General features: G+C 31.5%; 2 protein-coding genes and 1 long non-coding RNA gene across 4 annotated transcripts; 1 reads left to right on the forward strand and 2 right to left on the reverse strand.

Annotated features, from left to right (window-relative positions):
* Positions 1–2,377: 2,377 nt before the first annotated feature.
* On the forward strand, positions 2,378–4,125 carry LOC102596153 (U-box domain-containing protein 9-like). The gene is made up of 3 exons (XM_006340452.1): positions 2,378–2,629; positions 3,059–3,825; positions 3,909–4,125. The coding sequence occupies exons 1-3, from the start codon at positions 2,378–2,380 to the stop codon at positions 4,123–4,125; spliced, it is 1,236 nt and encodes a 411-aa protein (XP_006340514.1).
* Positions 4,126–4,379: 254 nt separating this feature from the next.
* Positions 4,380–9,080, reverse strand: LOC102583794 (uncharacterized). Its single transcript, XM_006340422.2, has 4 exons — positions 8,922–9,080; positions 8,652–8,843; positions 5,512–5,667; positions 4,380–4,733 (listed from the first exon to the last, which is right to left on the reverse strand). Exons 1-4 carry the CDS (start codon positions 8,940–8,942, stop codon positions 4,680–4,682), a joined length of 423 nt encoding a protein of 140 aa, XP_006340484.1. The 5' UTR covers positions 8,943–9,080; the 3' UTR covers positions 4,380–4,679.
* Positions 9,081–13,424: 4,344 nt separating this feature from the next.
* LOC102584126 (uncharacterized) lies at positions 13,425–17,099 on the reverse strand. Of its 2 annotated transcripts, XR_001471880.1 has the most exons (5): positions 16,965–17,099; positions 16,774–16,846; positions 15,831–15,997; positions 14,528–14,854; positions 13,425–13,667 (listed from the first exon to the last, which is right to left on the reverse strand). It is a non-coding gene; the product is annotated as an uncharacterized lncRNA (long non-coding RNA). The 2 variants fall into 2 exon arrangements; XR_366770.2 differs by having other exon boundaries at positions 13,425–14,854; positions 16,965–17,097.
* Between the last annotated feature and the right edge of the window lie 816 nt (positions 17,100–17,915).

Raw genomic sequence — 17,915 nt, forward strand, 5'->3', positions numbered from 1 at the left:
CTTCTGTAAGGAGGTGTAATTTGAGCGTATCAAAGCTCAAAAGTTGTTCTTCTACGGATGAAGCGTTAGTCACCATTGTGTGCATTACCATAGTAGGTGGCGGAGAGTAGCGTTGATTTTCCTTAACATGAGATGAAAACATGTTATGCGGGGTAGATCCCGTGCTTAAAACATCATTGTCAGCCGAAGCAAAGGACTTCTCATATGTAGATGGGCTCAATTGGGCAAGAACCCTCTCGACCATTTCGACGATGTTTTCCTTTGCAGCTTTTGTAGGAGACTTCACATGTTTTGGAGACAAACCAAAGACAGTAGCAGATTCAGACGGCACTCGTGAGGCTTGTTGTCCTAGCAATTTGGCTTGGTTCCTTGTGATAGGTCTCATGCTTCCCGCAGTAACATCGAGGATGTTTTCGACATCGATGCAGAACTTGGATCCATCAGTTTTTGCAGATGCAGATGCGAATACAGATGCAAATACGGATTTCAATGTCGATGCAGATGGAGATTTTGATCCAGATGCGGATACGAATGTAGATCCAGATTTGGATGCAGATGCAGATACAGATGTAGATCCAGATTTGGATGCAAATGCAGATACGGATGTAGATCCAGATTTGGATGCAAATGTGGATTTCGAGTTGATCTTCTTAAAAGTCATCTCGGTGTTTTTGAACTTTGGTTGTCTTGAAGAGAAGAGATGAGAGGTAAAGATTGTCCCACTGGGCGTGCCAATTTGTAAGCGTCTAAAAGTTTCAATCCTGAAATACAGTAAACAGGAAAAGAAAAATAGCAAGCAAACAATAATATTTGTATTTGAATTAATGCGAAGGTTACAATCTTTATAAAATCTCTTAAAAAGATATGTAATCCCCTGATTCTTCTCTCCACAAATGTTCTTGATTTGGCGAAATACTTGCGGCTCAATACTTGGAGCGAAGACTTCTTTGTATGCGGAAGACTTGCATATCACCAATGAAGAGCAACTATGTATTTCTGTGTGTATGTATGTGTGTATATGTCTTTTGGTCTTATGAAGACTTCTTTATATAGGCTTAAGCTAGGGCTTTAGGGGTATTTTGGTCCAAGCAATTTTGACCCCTGGGCCTGAAGAATATGAGTTGGCTCATCTTGTCAATTTAATGAACTGGCCCAAATGTTATTTGGACTTGATTTTAAGTCATATAATTCTGACATAAATATTAATCCGATTTTATTTAACCAGTAATTTGACTTGGTCAACGTATCATGCGTTTAAGATTTAATCCAAATTTAGTATGGATTTATCAATAAAACTTCACTGTCTACACTTTGGCATTTGAGGCATATCATTTCATGGTGTTGCATTGCATTGCATCTTATACAATATCCTTTATTCTTATTTGATTATGTGTTTCATTAGTATATGGACATTTTGTGACATTTGATTATTCATATTTGATGGAACTTGGCTGATAAGTGTAAAGTAAACTTGTAAAATTAAAGGATGATTTTTTTATATACTCCTGTCACTACTTCTTCGTTGTCGGTCTATGAGATATACTGAGTACATGTGGTTTCATACTTATACTACACCTGCTGCACTCTTTTATGGTGCAGATTGGATTTCAAATTCGAGTGCATTTCTTGGAGCTTTGAGTCTGAGTTTGGATAATCTTGGAGTTGTGGTGAGCTACTTGGATATTCTGCTACCGACACCTTCATCTATCTCTATTTATTAGGTTGTCTTGGTATTTCGATAGGATATTTTTTATGTCTAAACTTATAATATAATTTTAGACTTGTATTGCTCTTGTACTTATGACATTAATCTTGTCTTGTAGTTTAGTTTTTTGCATTTAATACTTATGAAAGACTTAGTTGTTGGGATATTCTACTTGTCGCTTATTTTTTCCATTATTAATATTGATTGAGTTGGTAACATGGGTGCCTTCACGACTTGTGATTTTGGATCATGACAGTAACTTATCGAATGTGAGGCCAACGCCCTATAACGATATCACAATTTGAGGTTTTTGGTACGATCGAATCTATTTCTCATGTCTAAGCTAGTTATTGTAACTTGAAAAATAATTTAAAATCTAATTGAATTTTATGACCAAATAAATATTTAAGAATACATTTTTATTATCTAATCTACTCCATATATATGGTCATACTTTTTTTCAAATACATGAAAACGTTAATTCCATATTTATTTATTTTTAAAAAAAAATAATGGCAATTCAAGAAATAGAGAAGGTGGTTTACAAAGAAGAAAGAAAGTGGAGCGGAGCCTAATGTAACAAATTCTGTAACCACCTCTTATATATATATATATATATATACTACAAATTACAGTTGCTTTCTGTTAAAATTCACATTACTGAATTCGAGAATGGCGGAATCGAGCGAAGAGTGCAGACGATTGCCGGCGTCGGCATCGGCGGATGAACTGAAAAGAGAGTTGCAGAGAAGGGTGAATTCTATAATTGAAGACGCTGATTACAGTATAGAAGACACTGATGAAGCCATGCATTGTTTGAGTGCTCTAAAAGAGTTGAAAGTGAGACCTACTCCACCCCTTGAATATCTTTGCCCACTCTCTCATCAGCTTATGAAAGACCCTGTTGTTCTTGCTTCTGGACAGGTAATCTGTTCATTTATCTGTTTTTCTGTGTTCAAATGTCTAATTTTATTGCTCTTCAACTCTGATTTGAAATTATTTATTCTGTATATAGTTAGGGATTTTTGTCCCCTATGAAAATATGACCAAGAATGCTGCATATTTGAAGCATATTGTGAAATTATGAAATTGTTATTGTAGTTTAAGCCAAAAGAAATGCTACACCTGTTGCCAATGACATGGTGTTCATCTAGCCATTTAGAAAAAAGAATAGGAAGAGGGGGCTCAGAAGGTTTTATTTGGTTAAACTTGGCTTTCATAATGTTGTTTTGCAGTGGTGATTGTTTGTCATGAGGCGGATTCGGAATTATAAAATTGCATTTCCAAAGTCTAGGATGCCAAATTTCATTCATCTTTCTACTTAGGATGGTTGTTTTCGTTAAAATTTTGCAGACATATGACAGACTATTCATTGAAAAGTGGCTCAACAAAGGTAGTCGAACCTGCCCTGAAACAAAGGAGGTTCTCCCCCATTCAGATCTCATCCCAAATCTTCTAATGAGAAAACTTATTTCACTCTGGTGCAACGACCATGGAATCGAGCTGCCTGATAAGGAGGAGCAGGGTATAATCCCAGAATCAGACCGATATCATTTCAATTCACTGCTTGACACATTGTCATCTAATGATGATGTTCTGGAGAAGATGAAGGCTGCAAAACTAGTTTGTATTCTAACTAAACGCTTTCCACCTCTACGGGCTTTTTTTGAAGAGGACAGTGTTGCTGTTACCAAATTGCTAGAACCTCTAATGTCTGGAAATGTGAATGATCATCCTAAACTACAAGAAGATTTGATCACAACAGTTATGAACATCTCATTACATGACCCCAATAAAAAGCTTATAGCAACAAATCCTATTGTCATTCCTTTACTTGTTGAGTCTTTGAAATTCGGAACACTTGAAACAAGAAGCAACTCTACTGCTGCTCTCTGCACACTATCATCACTTGAGTCAAACAAGTGTATTATAATGAAGGCAGGTGCTCTCGAGCCTTTAGTCAAACTCCTGGATGAAGGACCACTGTTGGCCATGAAAGATGCTGCTGCAGCAATTGTTAGTCTCGGTGTTGTCAAAGAAAATAGGTCTATAGCTGTTTTTGAAGGAGCAGTAAAGGTGATCATGAAGAAGATCACCGATCGCATACCCGTTGATGAATTGTTAGTCCTTCTTGCCATGCTGTCCAGTTATGACAAACCTATGAGCAGATGGTAAAGCTGGATGCAGTCTCTTGTCTCCTTAGTATCATTAAGGAGGACACAAGTGATAAAAGCAAGGAGCACTGCATCGCGATTCTTCACACACTGTGTTATAATGACAGAACAAGGTTGCAAGAGATGTGGAGAGATGAGAGTGTTAATGGGACTATAGCTAATCTTGCCCTAAACGGGACCACTAGAGCCAAGAGGAAGGCGAAAGAAATCGTTGAGCAGATTGACAAATATTTCTCTGGTAGTTGAAGCTGATGAATCTTTTTCTAGTAAGTGCTGTTGCTTCTCATTAGACAGAAAATCTATAGATTCGTTTGCTTACCAATGTACATTACTGTGCATTGTTAGTAGTTTGTCTTCTGTAAAGACAGACACATCCTGCTTATGGCTTCTCTTATAAAATGCATGTTCAAATTGCTTTACTATTGGTTTTGCTATATCTCCAGTGCATGTATAATACAAGATATTTTCTGATGGATTGTGGCAAATGAAGGGTGTCTGAATTTAGTCAAATTATATTCCTTACTGATGAAGGGGCTAAGAAAAAGAGTCAAGGTTTAGAGTTACATCAAACATTTAACCCATTACAAAGAAGGTGGAATTAGCTCTTACACTAAAAGAAAAATGAGCATGACTGGTGCACAAAGCATATAAAACATTCCTCCTATATTAGTTGTTGTTATTAATACGAATAAGAGAAACGCCATTTCTCAATCTCTCCTCCTTTGGCGCGCGCCTTCTAGGAGTTGAGATGTTGTTGCAAATTGTATCAAAATCTCCCATGGGGCAAATTGTGTACCTATCTATGCCTTGCAAGGGGGAGCAAGGCATCTTGAGAAGAATCCAAACATTCTCTTCTGTATCCATATCAAATAAGCAAACAAAAATAGTCACAAAATGCAAATATTAATCTTTTCTTTTTTCAAACAAGAAAGTAGAGGCTAGAGCTCATATTATTATTCCAAAAACAAGATTATCTATTTGTAAAAAATTGTGCTCAAGGAAAGTAAAATGACAAACTCAAACTAGTTAAATGTCATAACTTGGTCATCCTCAACTTATGATTTTTCAACTTATATTATAACCACTTTTACTTTAATCTAATATTTTATTATTTTACTATTTAATATATTTTCTAAGCTCAAAATATCTTTTTCAAAACAAAACTCTTATTAGCTTCCTTTTTACTCCATATTCGTTTTCCCTACTTTTTTCTATAATGACAGTTTTAAATCAACTACATATTACTACCTCCGTTCTTATTTATATGTCATCCTTACTAAAAATAAATGTACCTTCATGCTCAATCCGTCCAACAATACTTGTCTACTTTATCGTTGTTGGACAAAGGGAGTACTTATCATTTAACAAAAAAAATGCATAAATGACATTATTCTTCCTATTTTATCTTTGAGAGTTATTAACCTTGAAAATAATATATATATATTTGACCAACATAGAAAAGCTAAATAATTAATTCATGTTCATTAGTCAAATTAATTAATCAAAATAAAATAATTCATATTCATTGATTGAAAACTTGACTTTTAAGAGAACACTAAATAAGTTGCAATGGCAAAATAATTATTTTTAAAAAAAAGCATAATATAAAATAAATTTTAGGAGAAAACTTACTCTTTTATATCCAGGAAGTAGATGAGGAGGAATTTTGTAGAGATCTTCATCCACAGGTTTAGGGTTAGTGGGCCGCTGGGCTGTCTGTCTTTGAGGCCCACTTGTTTTCTCTACTTTTCCACCACACCTCTTCTTATTTATTGCTGCTCCCTTTGTCTGTATTATTTACAAATATTAATTAATTCCTATTCTTTTCCTTTCTTTCATAAATAAATATGCCTACTTTTTACGTACAATTTTGTTTTTGGAATGATTGTATAAAAGAACATCAAATATGTCATTATTATGAATAAGTACATCCTCTTTAATTTGACTGAATATAAAATTTAAATAATAAAGAGAGATTTTTAAATTTTGTAGTGTTAAATTGAAATTTATGTAATCTTTTACTCCCTTCGTTTCTTTTTATATGTCACATTTTTGTTTTGCACTTGCATCAAGAAATGATGTAATTTTAATCTTCTACCCTTATTTAATTTTTTTGGAACTCAAGTTCTCAATCAATGAATATGAATTAATTTAACCAATGAACATCAATCATTTACTTAGTTTTTCTAAGTTGGTCAAATGTATATTTTCAAGACTAATAACTCACAAGGGTAAAAATGGAACAAAATGGTAATTTATGCATTGATTTTATGAAATGACAAGTATTATGGACCAACTATTTATAGAAATAGATGACTTATAAAAAGGAATGGAGGGAGTAAATTTTATGATCTTAAACTTGTCATTTAGAATGTTTGAGTTGAAAAACTTACTAAATATAGAAAAAAAAACACTTTTTGAGATAGACAAAAGAGTAAGACACTTGAATCATACTCCCTCCGTCCCATTTTATGTGAGGTAATTTGACTCAACACGGAGTTTAAGAAAGAAAGGAAGACTTTTAAAACTTGTAATCCAAAATGAATGATAGAAATTTGTGTGACTGTAAACTTAGTTGCGCGGACTCTTCACTTTTGATGCCGCACCCGTGTCGGATTCTCCAAAAATACACTACTTTTGGCGAATCCGACACGCACCCGTTGGCACTCTTGAAGAGTCTGAGCAACATAGACTGTAAATCATTTCATTAAGGATAAAATAGACATTTTATAGTTAAATTGTTACTTAATATAGAAATGTATCATTCTTTTTAGGACTGACTAAAAAGGAAAATAAGTCACATAAATTGAGACAGAAAGAGTAATATTTATTTTATTTGAAAATTTTAAAGTTGAGGTTGGAGTTGCGTTTGATGCTATTTTTTGCAAAGAATATTTGTACCTTTCCTAAATATGTTTTTACCCCTCAATTTCTAAAAGCAAGAGAAATCACCTAATTTGACTAATTTAGCTCAAATATACATTCAACTTTGCTTTAAAAGAGTAATATATCAAAATACATAGTCACATAATGTGATCGATTATATTTAATGTACGAGCTATTACAGAGCATTCGTTCTGCAGTAATGTTATTTCAAAGATTTTGTAATCTCTTACAATTTTTGTATACCAAGTAGAAAATAGTAAATTTTAGTGCCAAAAAATTTAAATTCTTATTCAATTGAGACAAGTTTAAATGTAATGACATGAATAACAAAACTCATATAGATCTCAACTTACTTGAGATTGAGAGACAGTTTAACAAAATGACAATATGTTACTTTTCTTTTCACGAAAAAAGAAGGATATGTAAGTACTATAGCATTAATATTAGAATATCATATCACATGATAGACAGTTGGTGAAGATGTACATATATATTTGAATAATTGGCACTATGCCTAAAAACACATTTTATTCCAAGTTCGAGGCAAATAATATTTGCTAAAAGTCAAGCATCAATATTTGACTTCCAAGTCCAATGTTGAAATTGGGTTGAGTTTGTTGGAAATTTTGCTACTTCCAATGACTCTTTTTGGTTCAACATTCAAAGAAATGCCATTTTATTATTTTGACATAATAGTTGTTCTCTATGTTACTTAATTATTAGGTATACAATGTCAACATACTATCATGACTATATCCATATATTTCTTTCTGTGGTCCAAATATTAGTCACTTCTACAAACTATATTTGTTGTATTTGACTTTTAATAAGAACAAATAATTTTTTTATTCCCTTTCCCTTTTAAGTTATTTTAAAAAATCATTTCTTTTATTTTTTAGCAATTCTTTAATTTTAACTTTTTCAACTAATAATATTTTAAAAACACAAGATCAAACGATAGTTTGATACATTTTAAGTATCTTCTTGAATTCGTTTCAAATAAAAATACAAACAAATTGATACATATAGAAAATACGTTTCCCCTAATATATCCTTAATTAGTGTTCCACATAGTATGAAGCATTAATCAAGTTAAGTATTTAAGTGAGATAATGGTAAATATAGACAAATATTTTTATTTTCAAGGCTACTAAATATCTATCTTAAAAGTATGCAGAACCCCTAAAAACAAATAATGTATGAACCGAAGAAAGTATTTCAGATTTGATGTTTAAATTCTAAATAACTTTGTCAATGATACTAAAAAAAAACTTTAATAAAATTCAATTAGTGTAAAAAAAATGAAGGTTTTGTTTTCCACAAACTAAACTACCATAAAGATCATCGTACCCTATATTAGGTAACTCATTATTTATTTTAGTAAGCGTAAATATAAATACATACACTAAAAGAAATCTAAGTTATCAAGCCCTCTTTGATATCCAAGAGGTGTCAACCTTACATTTTTCTATTGAAAAAATATAGAAAGAAAGTATTGAAAACATTTGAATTTGATGCAAATTATAAGTTTATCTTCGAATTATTGATAGTCTTAAAAATACATTTTTACTTGATTAACTAAACTTAGATACACCTCCAATCTGTTACAAAACATAACAATTGTTCTCAAACTCTTATAGGAGATCGAAACTCTTAATAAAAAATCGAGAGAAATATTGAAACACCCCTAAACTTGATGAGAATATAGAGGTGTATTTCACTCATGTTACAAGATCGATGGTGTAATAGTTCGAGAATAAAACTAATGATCTCACTCGATTTCTATTTTTATCAGTAAAAACTCTGACTTTGCCATAGATGATGAAATCTCCAAAGATGCTAAAAGGTAAAAATAAAATAAAATATATATATATATATATACTAACCTTTGTGTGAGGAACATTATTAGGGATAGCATAAAATTGAGTTTTGTGGAAATAGAGTTGTTGTGAAGAAGAATGAGGAATCAAGCCAGCTTGTCTAGCAGACTCAAAATACTGGGTAATTGGCAGCTCATTTGCTTTATCCCAATCTCCAAATACTGGAATTTGAACTCCACTTGATCTTTTACATGAATCCTACAACAACATTAATTCTACATCAACAAAATCCTTTTCTAGAAATCAAATTTTTGCATATAGAGAAGATGAACTTACCATTAATTCCATCATGACCATACAATGAAATATGGGGAAATTAATTAGTAGACAAAAAAAGGAGTTGTTGAATAATTAATATATAGTGAACAAGTAGTAATTTCTTCTTCTTCAACTCTTGTCAGCTACAAGTACTCTCAGATGAAGTTTGGTTTGTTGGTTGTGTGAGTGGGACATGCCATGAGGAGATATATATAATTCCTCTATTTTAATTGACTTTGACCATTGTTACTTTACCTAGTTCCTCCATTTTATTTTATGTGTCATTATTTGATTTAACATGATATTTTAAAAAAAGACGGATTTCTTTAATTTCTGATTTAAAATATTTTTTTTAAAGATATTTGAGTAGTTGTAAATTATTTCATGAAAGGTATAAGAGGAATTTAAAGTTAAATTGTTTCTAATTACAATAAAAGTAACATTTTTTTTGGGACAGACGAAAAAGAAAGAGTGCTTGTGCCACATAAAATGAGACCGATGGAGGATCTTTTATATCTCAATTTATGTCTTGACGCAAAACAAAACTTTTAAAATTTGTTGTCTAAGACAAATCTAAAAGATTTTTTTGTGTTTGTAAATAATCTTATTAAGGTTAAAAGAGAAATTTTAAAATTAAATCATTTCTAATTACATAAATATAATATTTTTGGGGACAAATTAAAATAGAAAAAATACGTGCCACATAAATTGAGACAATGAAAGTGATACTAAGGTTAGTATGATTTTATTTTTTTAATTTGCTAAAAAAAAATGAATTATAATTTTAAGCATAATGTCAAATATAAAGAAAGAGAAGGAGTAGATTTCAAATAAGGTTGGTAGTAGCACCATCTAACATTTTAAAATATCAAGTAAAGGTTTCCACCTTTACGAGAAGTAATGAAAGCAGCCTCCACCAAACGTTCCACTTTAAATCTACGTATTTATTGAAAATAGGACTTTGGAAAATACTATGACATGGATTGTACCTTTCTTTTCACTATGAAATTATTGAACATCATTTATTTATTTTTGAAAAATATTACTCTAGTTGTTTTGAACAAAATGGTACTCATAATCTAACTTGTATTAGAATCATCTTAAATATTTTGTTTAGAGAAAAGAAGATAGTTATCCTTTAGTTCAATTTGTTTTTTCTTACTACTCTATAACACCCTTTCCTTTTTAGTTCGTTTTAAAAAGAATGTTATGTTACTGTAATTAGAAAATATTGATTCGAAAATATTTTTTTTACCCTCAATTAAATAGTTTTCAATCACATAAATATCTAAGAATTGTTTTAGACTATAAATTTTAAAAATCTCTTTTTTTCTTAAATATTATGTTAAATCAAATGATACTACATAAAATGAAATAAAAAGATCATATTTTTTACAATTCGTTAGTTATAATTAATATTAAATCAATATAAAAAAAATAAAATTAAACGGCAAAAAACAATACAATTAATTGAAAAGTGGTAACAAAAGTATGTTGGAAAAAGAGATTGATTAATAATGTAAAAAGACAAAAAAAAAAAAAAAGATTTTAAAAAAACAAACAAAAAGGTGAATAAAAAGGACAAAAAGAGTTGTCAGTGCTTAACGTGCATGTGAACAGTAATGTCAAAAGTAGTTGACAATATATATATTTTTCATCGGTGCACACCCATACCGGAGATGATCTGATCAACACTAATTTTAGGTGCACGCAAACACAAAAAGGCGCCGTACCTTGCGCCTAAAAGCTAGTAAGAAAGCCTACCTTCTTCACCAAATTAAAAACCAACATTTTGACAATATTCTGTGTTTTGGTAAGAAGAAAAATGTTTTTCACGTTTAATGATTTTCTAGTGCTTGATAAGTAAATAAGAAAATATTATTTTAAAAATATTTATATGTGAAGAATCTAATTAAATACATAGTTTGCAGGATCATTGAATATTGCTTCACTAGTCTGATAGTGCAATCACATGTAAACGAATACAAATTACACCAAAATAATGACATAGTCTAAAATCGTACATGTTACAATTGTTTGTTTCAACACTTTTAGAAAAAGAAACCCTCATAGAATCTTCACACGAACTTTACTGGAATTGAAGAAGGAAAAGGAGTAGAAGCAAAAGAAGTGTTAGTTCTTTTGAAATTGCAGAGAATGAAAAGATGTCTTGGTTTTTCCTGTAAGAATCCTTTTATAATTCTTTAAGTACGCATAATTATATATATAAATCCGAGTTGACCCACATGGGTGACCCAATCAAATTTCCGTCAATATGTTATCCAACAAAATGTTATGGAGGCAAGTAGGGATAGAGAGTGGGGATTCAAGGTGGGACGGTCAAGGGGTGAAGGTTGAGTATGGATTGGACGGGTGGGGAAGAGATAATAAACTTAAAGTCCATTTGATTTAACTTTAAAAAAATAGTTTCTTAAAAACTAGTTTTTTATTAAGTTAAAAAATGAAAAGTAGGGGAGTACCTACTTTTAATTTTTTAAGGTCATTTTAACTTATTTAAGTTATTTTTAACTTTGTCAAATAATCTCAAAAGCTAAAAATGATTTAAAAGTATGTTTGACCAATTTATAAGTCAATCCAAACAGACTCTTAGAATGTCATTATGCAACTTGTTGTTCCTACTTCTATTAAGTAAGTTATTTTCCTCAATTTTAAGGAACTTATTTTTCTAGACAAAATATTTGATATTTTTCAAATATTTTGATCAACCAAACATTTTCGTCCACGCCAAACACACCGATATGACTTCACTTTTTCAAATGCCAACTCACTAATTCTACTTTAATACATGATCCATGGTCCAATTGATTGCGCATTTTTCAGTTTCACACTGGTCAACCTGCGGAATGTTGTATGAAAAGAAATCAATTTTCTCATGATTAATTGCTATCATTGAAAAATATTTTCGGTGCGAAAACATCTTTTTTGAAAATCAGTAAAATAGCTTCTATGGTAAAAGTAAAAAAATAAGCATCACAAGTGTTTTTCATGCTAATAATATCCAGGCTCTCTAATTCTCACTCCACTCTCCCAAACCTTCCAATTCCCCAACCCCTAAAAATAGTTAAATCGTTTGGTTTGAGGTATTAAATAGTCTTTGAATTATTTATTCCATTATTTGTATTATAGTGATTGAATAAGTTATCCCATATATATAATGGAATAACCGAGATAACTTGTTCTAACATCTAATTCACTAATTGGACTCCCTTTATGCTTTCCCCTTAGTTACACCAGTGCTTGAAAAAATATATTTTTTGGACCTAGTACACCCCATAAGGGATGCTATTTAATATGCATCATTTTCAAACAAAAAATACAAGTGTCTAGTGTGATTTTGCTCTGTCATTTGGATTCGCTAGAAATCTGTAATTTGCATTGCCACTTTTACAGAAATATTTTTATGCTTTACGTAGGAAGAAGTAATCTGAATCCTTGACAACTATGAGGAGATTATAATTCCTTAACAAAATACAAACAAGTCATGCACTCGGAATAATTTTTTCTTCTTCTACATTTATGTTTAGGTGTTGTTGTGTCCCGTTATTCTCGCGAAAGACGGATTTCAATATGTGACAACTCTTTGAGGTTGTTTATGTAAGAACTAGAGGGCAATGGGCCCAATATTTTACAATTTAAAGCCCAACATTTTATAGTAGTAGATGCATAAAGATACACAACAATAACCATACAATTACATTGATGCAAAAGTACTAAGATATTATAACTATTTTGATGCAAATGTATGTTGAATAAGTGCTTAAATTTTGCATCAAAAACACCATTTTTTTCTCTCTACTTTTATCTAAATTATTACAGTTGACTTGAATTTTCAATAAATCAAAATTAATTTCAAGATAATGACAACGAATGTAGGAGATTAAAACAATTTTTTTATCTAAATCATAGACCAACAAAATCGAGAACTGCAATAAGGACATAATAGTATTGTGGATGTCCAACATACAACTATTATGTTTTATAAAAAGGGGACATAAATGAAATAGAGCAATTTTACATCATAAAAAAATTAATGTTCATTGTGAGGAGATTAATTCAATCAGTTCATCTGGAGTGAACAATTGTAATCAAAATAAAAAGAAGGAATACCATTTGTATTGTCCGAATGGTAGAAGCAACAAAAAACACGATCCTTGTCAACATTAGAATGCCCTTGGCTGGAAAATGAGCATACCCTCTGCTCAATTCTAGTGTAGATCAGTACCTTGTTGTTATTCTTGGACCTATTGTAGGGGATGAGGAACTCAAGGCATAGGTTGGCATAAGGATTTGGTCTATTTCACACATTTAGCGAAGAATAAGAACAAGGAATTTTGAAATTTGAAAAAAAAAATCAAGTCATTAAAGAGAAGAGAGGAATTTGATTTCCGATGAATGAAATGCCCTATCTGAAAAGGCGGTTGCAAAGGGTACCTTGTTTGGGATGGGGTTGTCAAGCTTACCCAGGAACAAAAGAGCAACATCTATCTCATACTCAAAAAATAAATTTAAGAGCAACGCCTCTGGATGATATGAAAATGCAATAAGGAATCCCCGTCTACTTGTCTACAAGCGTAGTTGTAATAGACATAATACACCAAAAATGTAACAAATGTTTTGAGTCTTCATTTAGATCATAAGCATATCCTATTTTAATAATGGTAAGGTGTTTCAGTTGGAGTCCGAAACTTTGTAGCCAATCTTTCGTATTTCAAGAAATCATGGCATAGAAATAGGTCGAGGTACCTGAGAAAAACATATAAATATCAGTCAATCTAGGAAGTTGGAGATGCATGTATGCAAAGCTTCAAACATTATACATATATAATAAAAGAGACAAATGCAGAAAAAAATAATCAAAAATCAGTAAGTACAGATACTTATCAGTGTACATCTGCAATTTTGTGACTCCTAGATATACACAGTGTGACACAATGTTATCATTCTCACTGCATTTACTAAGTAATCTCCCTCTCCACAAAGGAAGTTTAATGAGAAATGATAAGAGTTCATACAATGCACACATTAATGGTACATGCAAGAAAGGTGTGTAATAAAAATAATGATATGAAAAAATATAATGACCATCTACAGTGCGATTGTTGACATTATAAAATCTACAATTGTGTCTTCATGTAAATTTCCTTCACAAGGAAAAAAAAGAGTGAATTAGTAATCAAATATACATGAATGCACTGAAAATTGATGATGTTTTTCAATCATGCCTAAAAAAATTTGAACTTCTTATTAGCTTCTCTCATCTCTCATCATAGCATCTATAATCCGATTTCATATTCATTTACTAATTTTTGCTTGGTATATGCATACGTAACAATCAATATAATAGTAATAAGTCAAAGCCATTGAGGGTGTTCTCCAAATTATGGCTTTTACTCTTAATTTTGTCAACTTCTTCATAAATTTTTCACGTAGTAAATGAAGATATATAAGAAATTAATTCGTACAATGACATAGAATAAAAGGAATTCATCAAAAAATGAGAGTAAGAATGTGTTCTAACTTAAGAAGAGAATGAAGAGGAAAAATAGTTAAACAGAAGTCTAGCAGGAGAAAATTTGTCTATGATATTTGTGCATGATCTATACCATAATACAATCGAATATCCCTGTTAGTCACTTGAAGGTAGCTGACCTCGATATTGATTAGTTGTGGACAAATTTCATGACCTCGAGCAATATAGCCTCTATGAGTAACGTGATTCTGTATCAGTAGTTGATCCACAATAATTTTAGGGATAGTACCTTATGAGGAGCATCGGTGATGAGATCTCTATTGGAACGGTTTGATTCCATACCTTGTAATCTTCCTACCTTATTCTTCTTCTTCATCTTTGTGTGTGTGTGTGTGTTTCTCTCAACTCTCTGGCTTTGTCTGGATCTTGTATATGAACAGATTATCAAGGCTCTTGTTGCCTGCAAAATGAGGTTTGAGTAACATTTTCTCAACTATTGCATATAAACTGAGAAGAAAACAACACATTTTCACAAATATGATATTTTTTTAGCAGGTTCATAATGCCTCCTATAGCTCTATACATACAAATGCTCTAAATAGCCGTTTACTAAGTTTGGCCTCACTTTTTTCTCTATCTGCACTTATGTTAAAAGCTAATAAGCTCCATACTAATGCTTAGTCCAGTTAGTAAATATTTTGGGAGGTAGACAATAAGAATTTTAAAGACAACCAGCAAAAAGGAATTCTTCAAATTTTCAAGCAAGAAGCAAGCACGCACATTCACAATATTTTAGAGAATTAACTTTCTAAAACATTAACCTAGTCATATCTACATAATATTCTGCACTATGGGCTATACAAGTCAATTAAAGTTGATTATTGTGATATTACAACTCATCAATAAAAAAACTCCCAGAAGCTAAGATTAATAAGTATAGATTAATCAGTTTCATTAACTCGTTAACCTTCTAAAATAATTTCTTAATTTTACTTGAAGCAGCAGGGAAAAAATAGTAATGCACTTGAGCAAGTGTTCAAATTCAAAAAGATGGTGGATAGCTATTTTGTGTTCCTACTTGTGTGTTGATACTTCAACACCCTGCAGTCAAAAGTGACATATTGTGTTAAGGATATTTGGATCAATTTGGTGCATGCAAAACATATAACTTCTTCATGAGTAACTTCAACACATATAAGATGCACCTTTGTCTTCTCTTTACAAATTTCAGGGAATAGCTTCATGACATGGATAAAACATAAAAGAATAACGAAAAGCCAATTGTATGAGCTCAAATCTTTCAGATCATAACGAATTATGACACCTATTTCTCTATCACTCCTTTGTGACACCATTGTAAGACGATATGTGTATTCCTAAAAAGCTTCAAGAAATGATAAACACATAAAGATGGTATGAAAATGAGAAAACTTTACCCAATATGATCAAACCAAGATTATTTGGATAATATCAACGCCACCAGATTCCTAAACCAACATACGGTACCAATTCAAATATGCACTCTTCATCCTTTCTTTTATTATGTATGCAACGAAATATCAGCTACGAAATCAGTTTTTAGAAAGCTACGTCCAACAGGTTCCTATTATCATTAGAAAAAAAAAACAGGTATTAGCAAAATCATAAAAGTGACCGCAGTATCTGTCACATATGTAACTGATCATTTACTAGTAGATTAAGATCAATATTTTGTTCATAAACAAGATATCATCCAAGTAATGAGGACTTCGTTTAGATGATTTTGGTCAAATCAAAATAGATATTTTTTAGTGTGAGCATTGAAATTCATTTTCTTCTTCGGGCATTCTCGCTGTCAACTCATGTTCGCGATTTAGAATTTGCAAGTCCAATCAAGAGTCTCTGTTATTACTTCATCAATGTTGAATCTTAGTCCATGCATGTGTCTACGAAAGATATGTTGAGTTGTTAACAATAACATGGGCAGAAAGAGTTGGAAAATCATAACAATTAGAGTTCTCTCCAATTTATGGTATCTTAAACTTGGATGCATCTAATCTTTTGTTAATGTCCAAGCTCTTACAATGAGAAATAAAGGAGGATAAAAGAAGAGTTCAGTCAGAGCAATGATGAAAGCCATTGAAACCAGAACACACCAAGAACTTTGCACAAAAAATTACTTGAAAAGTCAGTAGAAGTGAGAAATCGATTAAAAATTCTGAAAAATTCACATGTAAATATAGAGTATATTATACATTCAGATTGAGTTACTCTGAGTTTTGCCAGATTCAAAATCCTTCCTTATTATTCTTTAGAAATCGCAGAAATGTGTTGCATCAATTTTTATCTTTATATTTCTCCAAATCAGTGAAACAAACAAAAAATGGAGAAAGAACTCACCAATAATAAGGAAAATCAGATCATAGGAATGACGAAGAGGATTCAACATAGGAATTCTGTACATGCAACATACCTACAACCACATACCAACAAAACAACAAAAATTGAAAGCAATATCAAAATAATGAAACACAAAATAAACATAAAAGGATGACAATCCAAAAAGGAAAAAGTGAAAGGTTACGACTTACGGCCGTCCGGTAGATCACCCGCAACAAAGTTTAAACAAAACTCTTTACAAAATGGAGCAAAAAAGTGGAGTTAAAGAGGGAAAATAGGACAGAAAGCTGTAGAGGAGAAATAAAGAAAGTTCAAGAAAACCCTTTCAAGTGCTTCTGGTAATTGGCGTACACGTTTGCAGGGATAAAGCACACACGTGTTAAAAAAAATAGGTAAATTAATCAATAGCCAATAAAATAGAGACACATCTACAGTACCATTTAGATAACTTTCAGTACAACACATTAAAGTTGTGTTCGTCCTTGCCCTGTTGGCTTATAAAATAGGTTAATATGCTCAGCAGAAGCATTATTCAAAATCACAAACTTACATAATAACATAATAATGTAAACTAAATAAATTGTGAAACTCTAACTTTTTGAAGCTTAAACACAACTCGTTCAGGGATTGGGACTCCAGGATTGCAGCCTTCTACTAATTCTTGACTAACTCTCTCAATCAAGTTTTGTGTGGGCAAAAAAAATTTCAGAAAAGGGATGATCTTTCCTTGAGAACCACCAACCCTATTTATACTTTCCAGTATTAGGGAAATGTTTGAAAGATGAAATGTTTCTAGTCATAATTAATAGCCAATAATGGTCATCAAATACCTTTAGGTGTATTTGAGCACTGTTACGTGTATCCAACAATCAAGATCAATAGTCATTAACAACCATTAAATACCATGAAGTGTATTTTGACACTGTTAAGAGTATCTAACAACCATGATCAATAGTTATCAACAACCACTAAATATCATTAAGTGTATTTAGAAAGTCAATAAACACCAAGGGTAATCAACAATCATTAAACACCATCAATAGCCACTAATAACCATTGAACACTATTATTTGCTTCTTTCATCTTCTAAGGAAACAAAGAATCGCAGTATTTTCTTCTTTCTTCTTTTAAGGAAATAAAAA

The sequence above is a fragment of the Solanum tuberosum genome, unplaced genomic scaffold (genome assembly GCF_000226075.1).
Source record: "Solanum tuberosum cultivar DM 1-3 516 R44 unplaced genomic scaffold, SolTub_3.0 scf00018, whole genome shotgun sequence".
In the NCBI taxonomy this organism is placed as follows: Eukaryota; Viridiplantae; Streptophyta; class Magnoliopsida; order Solanales; family Solanaceae; genus Solanum; species Solanum tuberosum.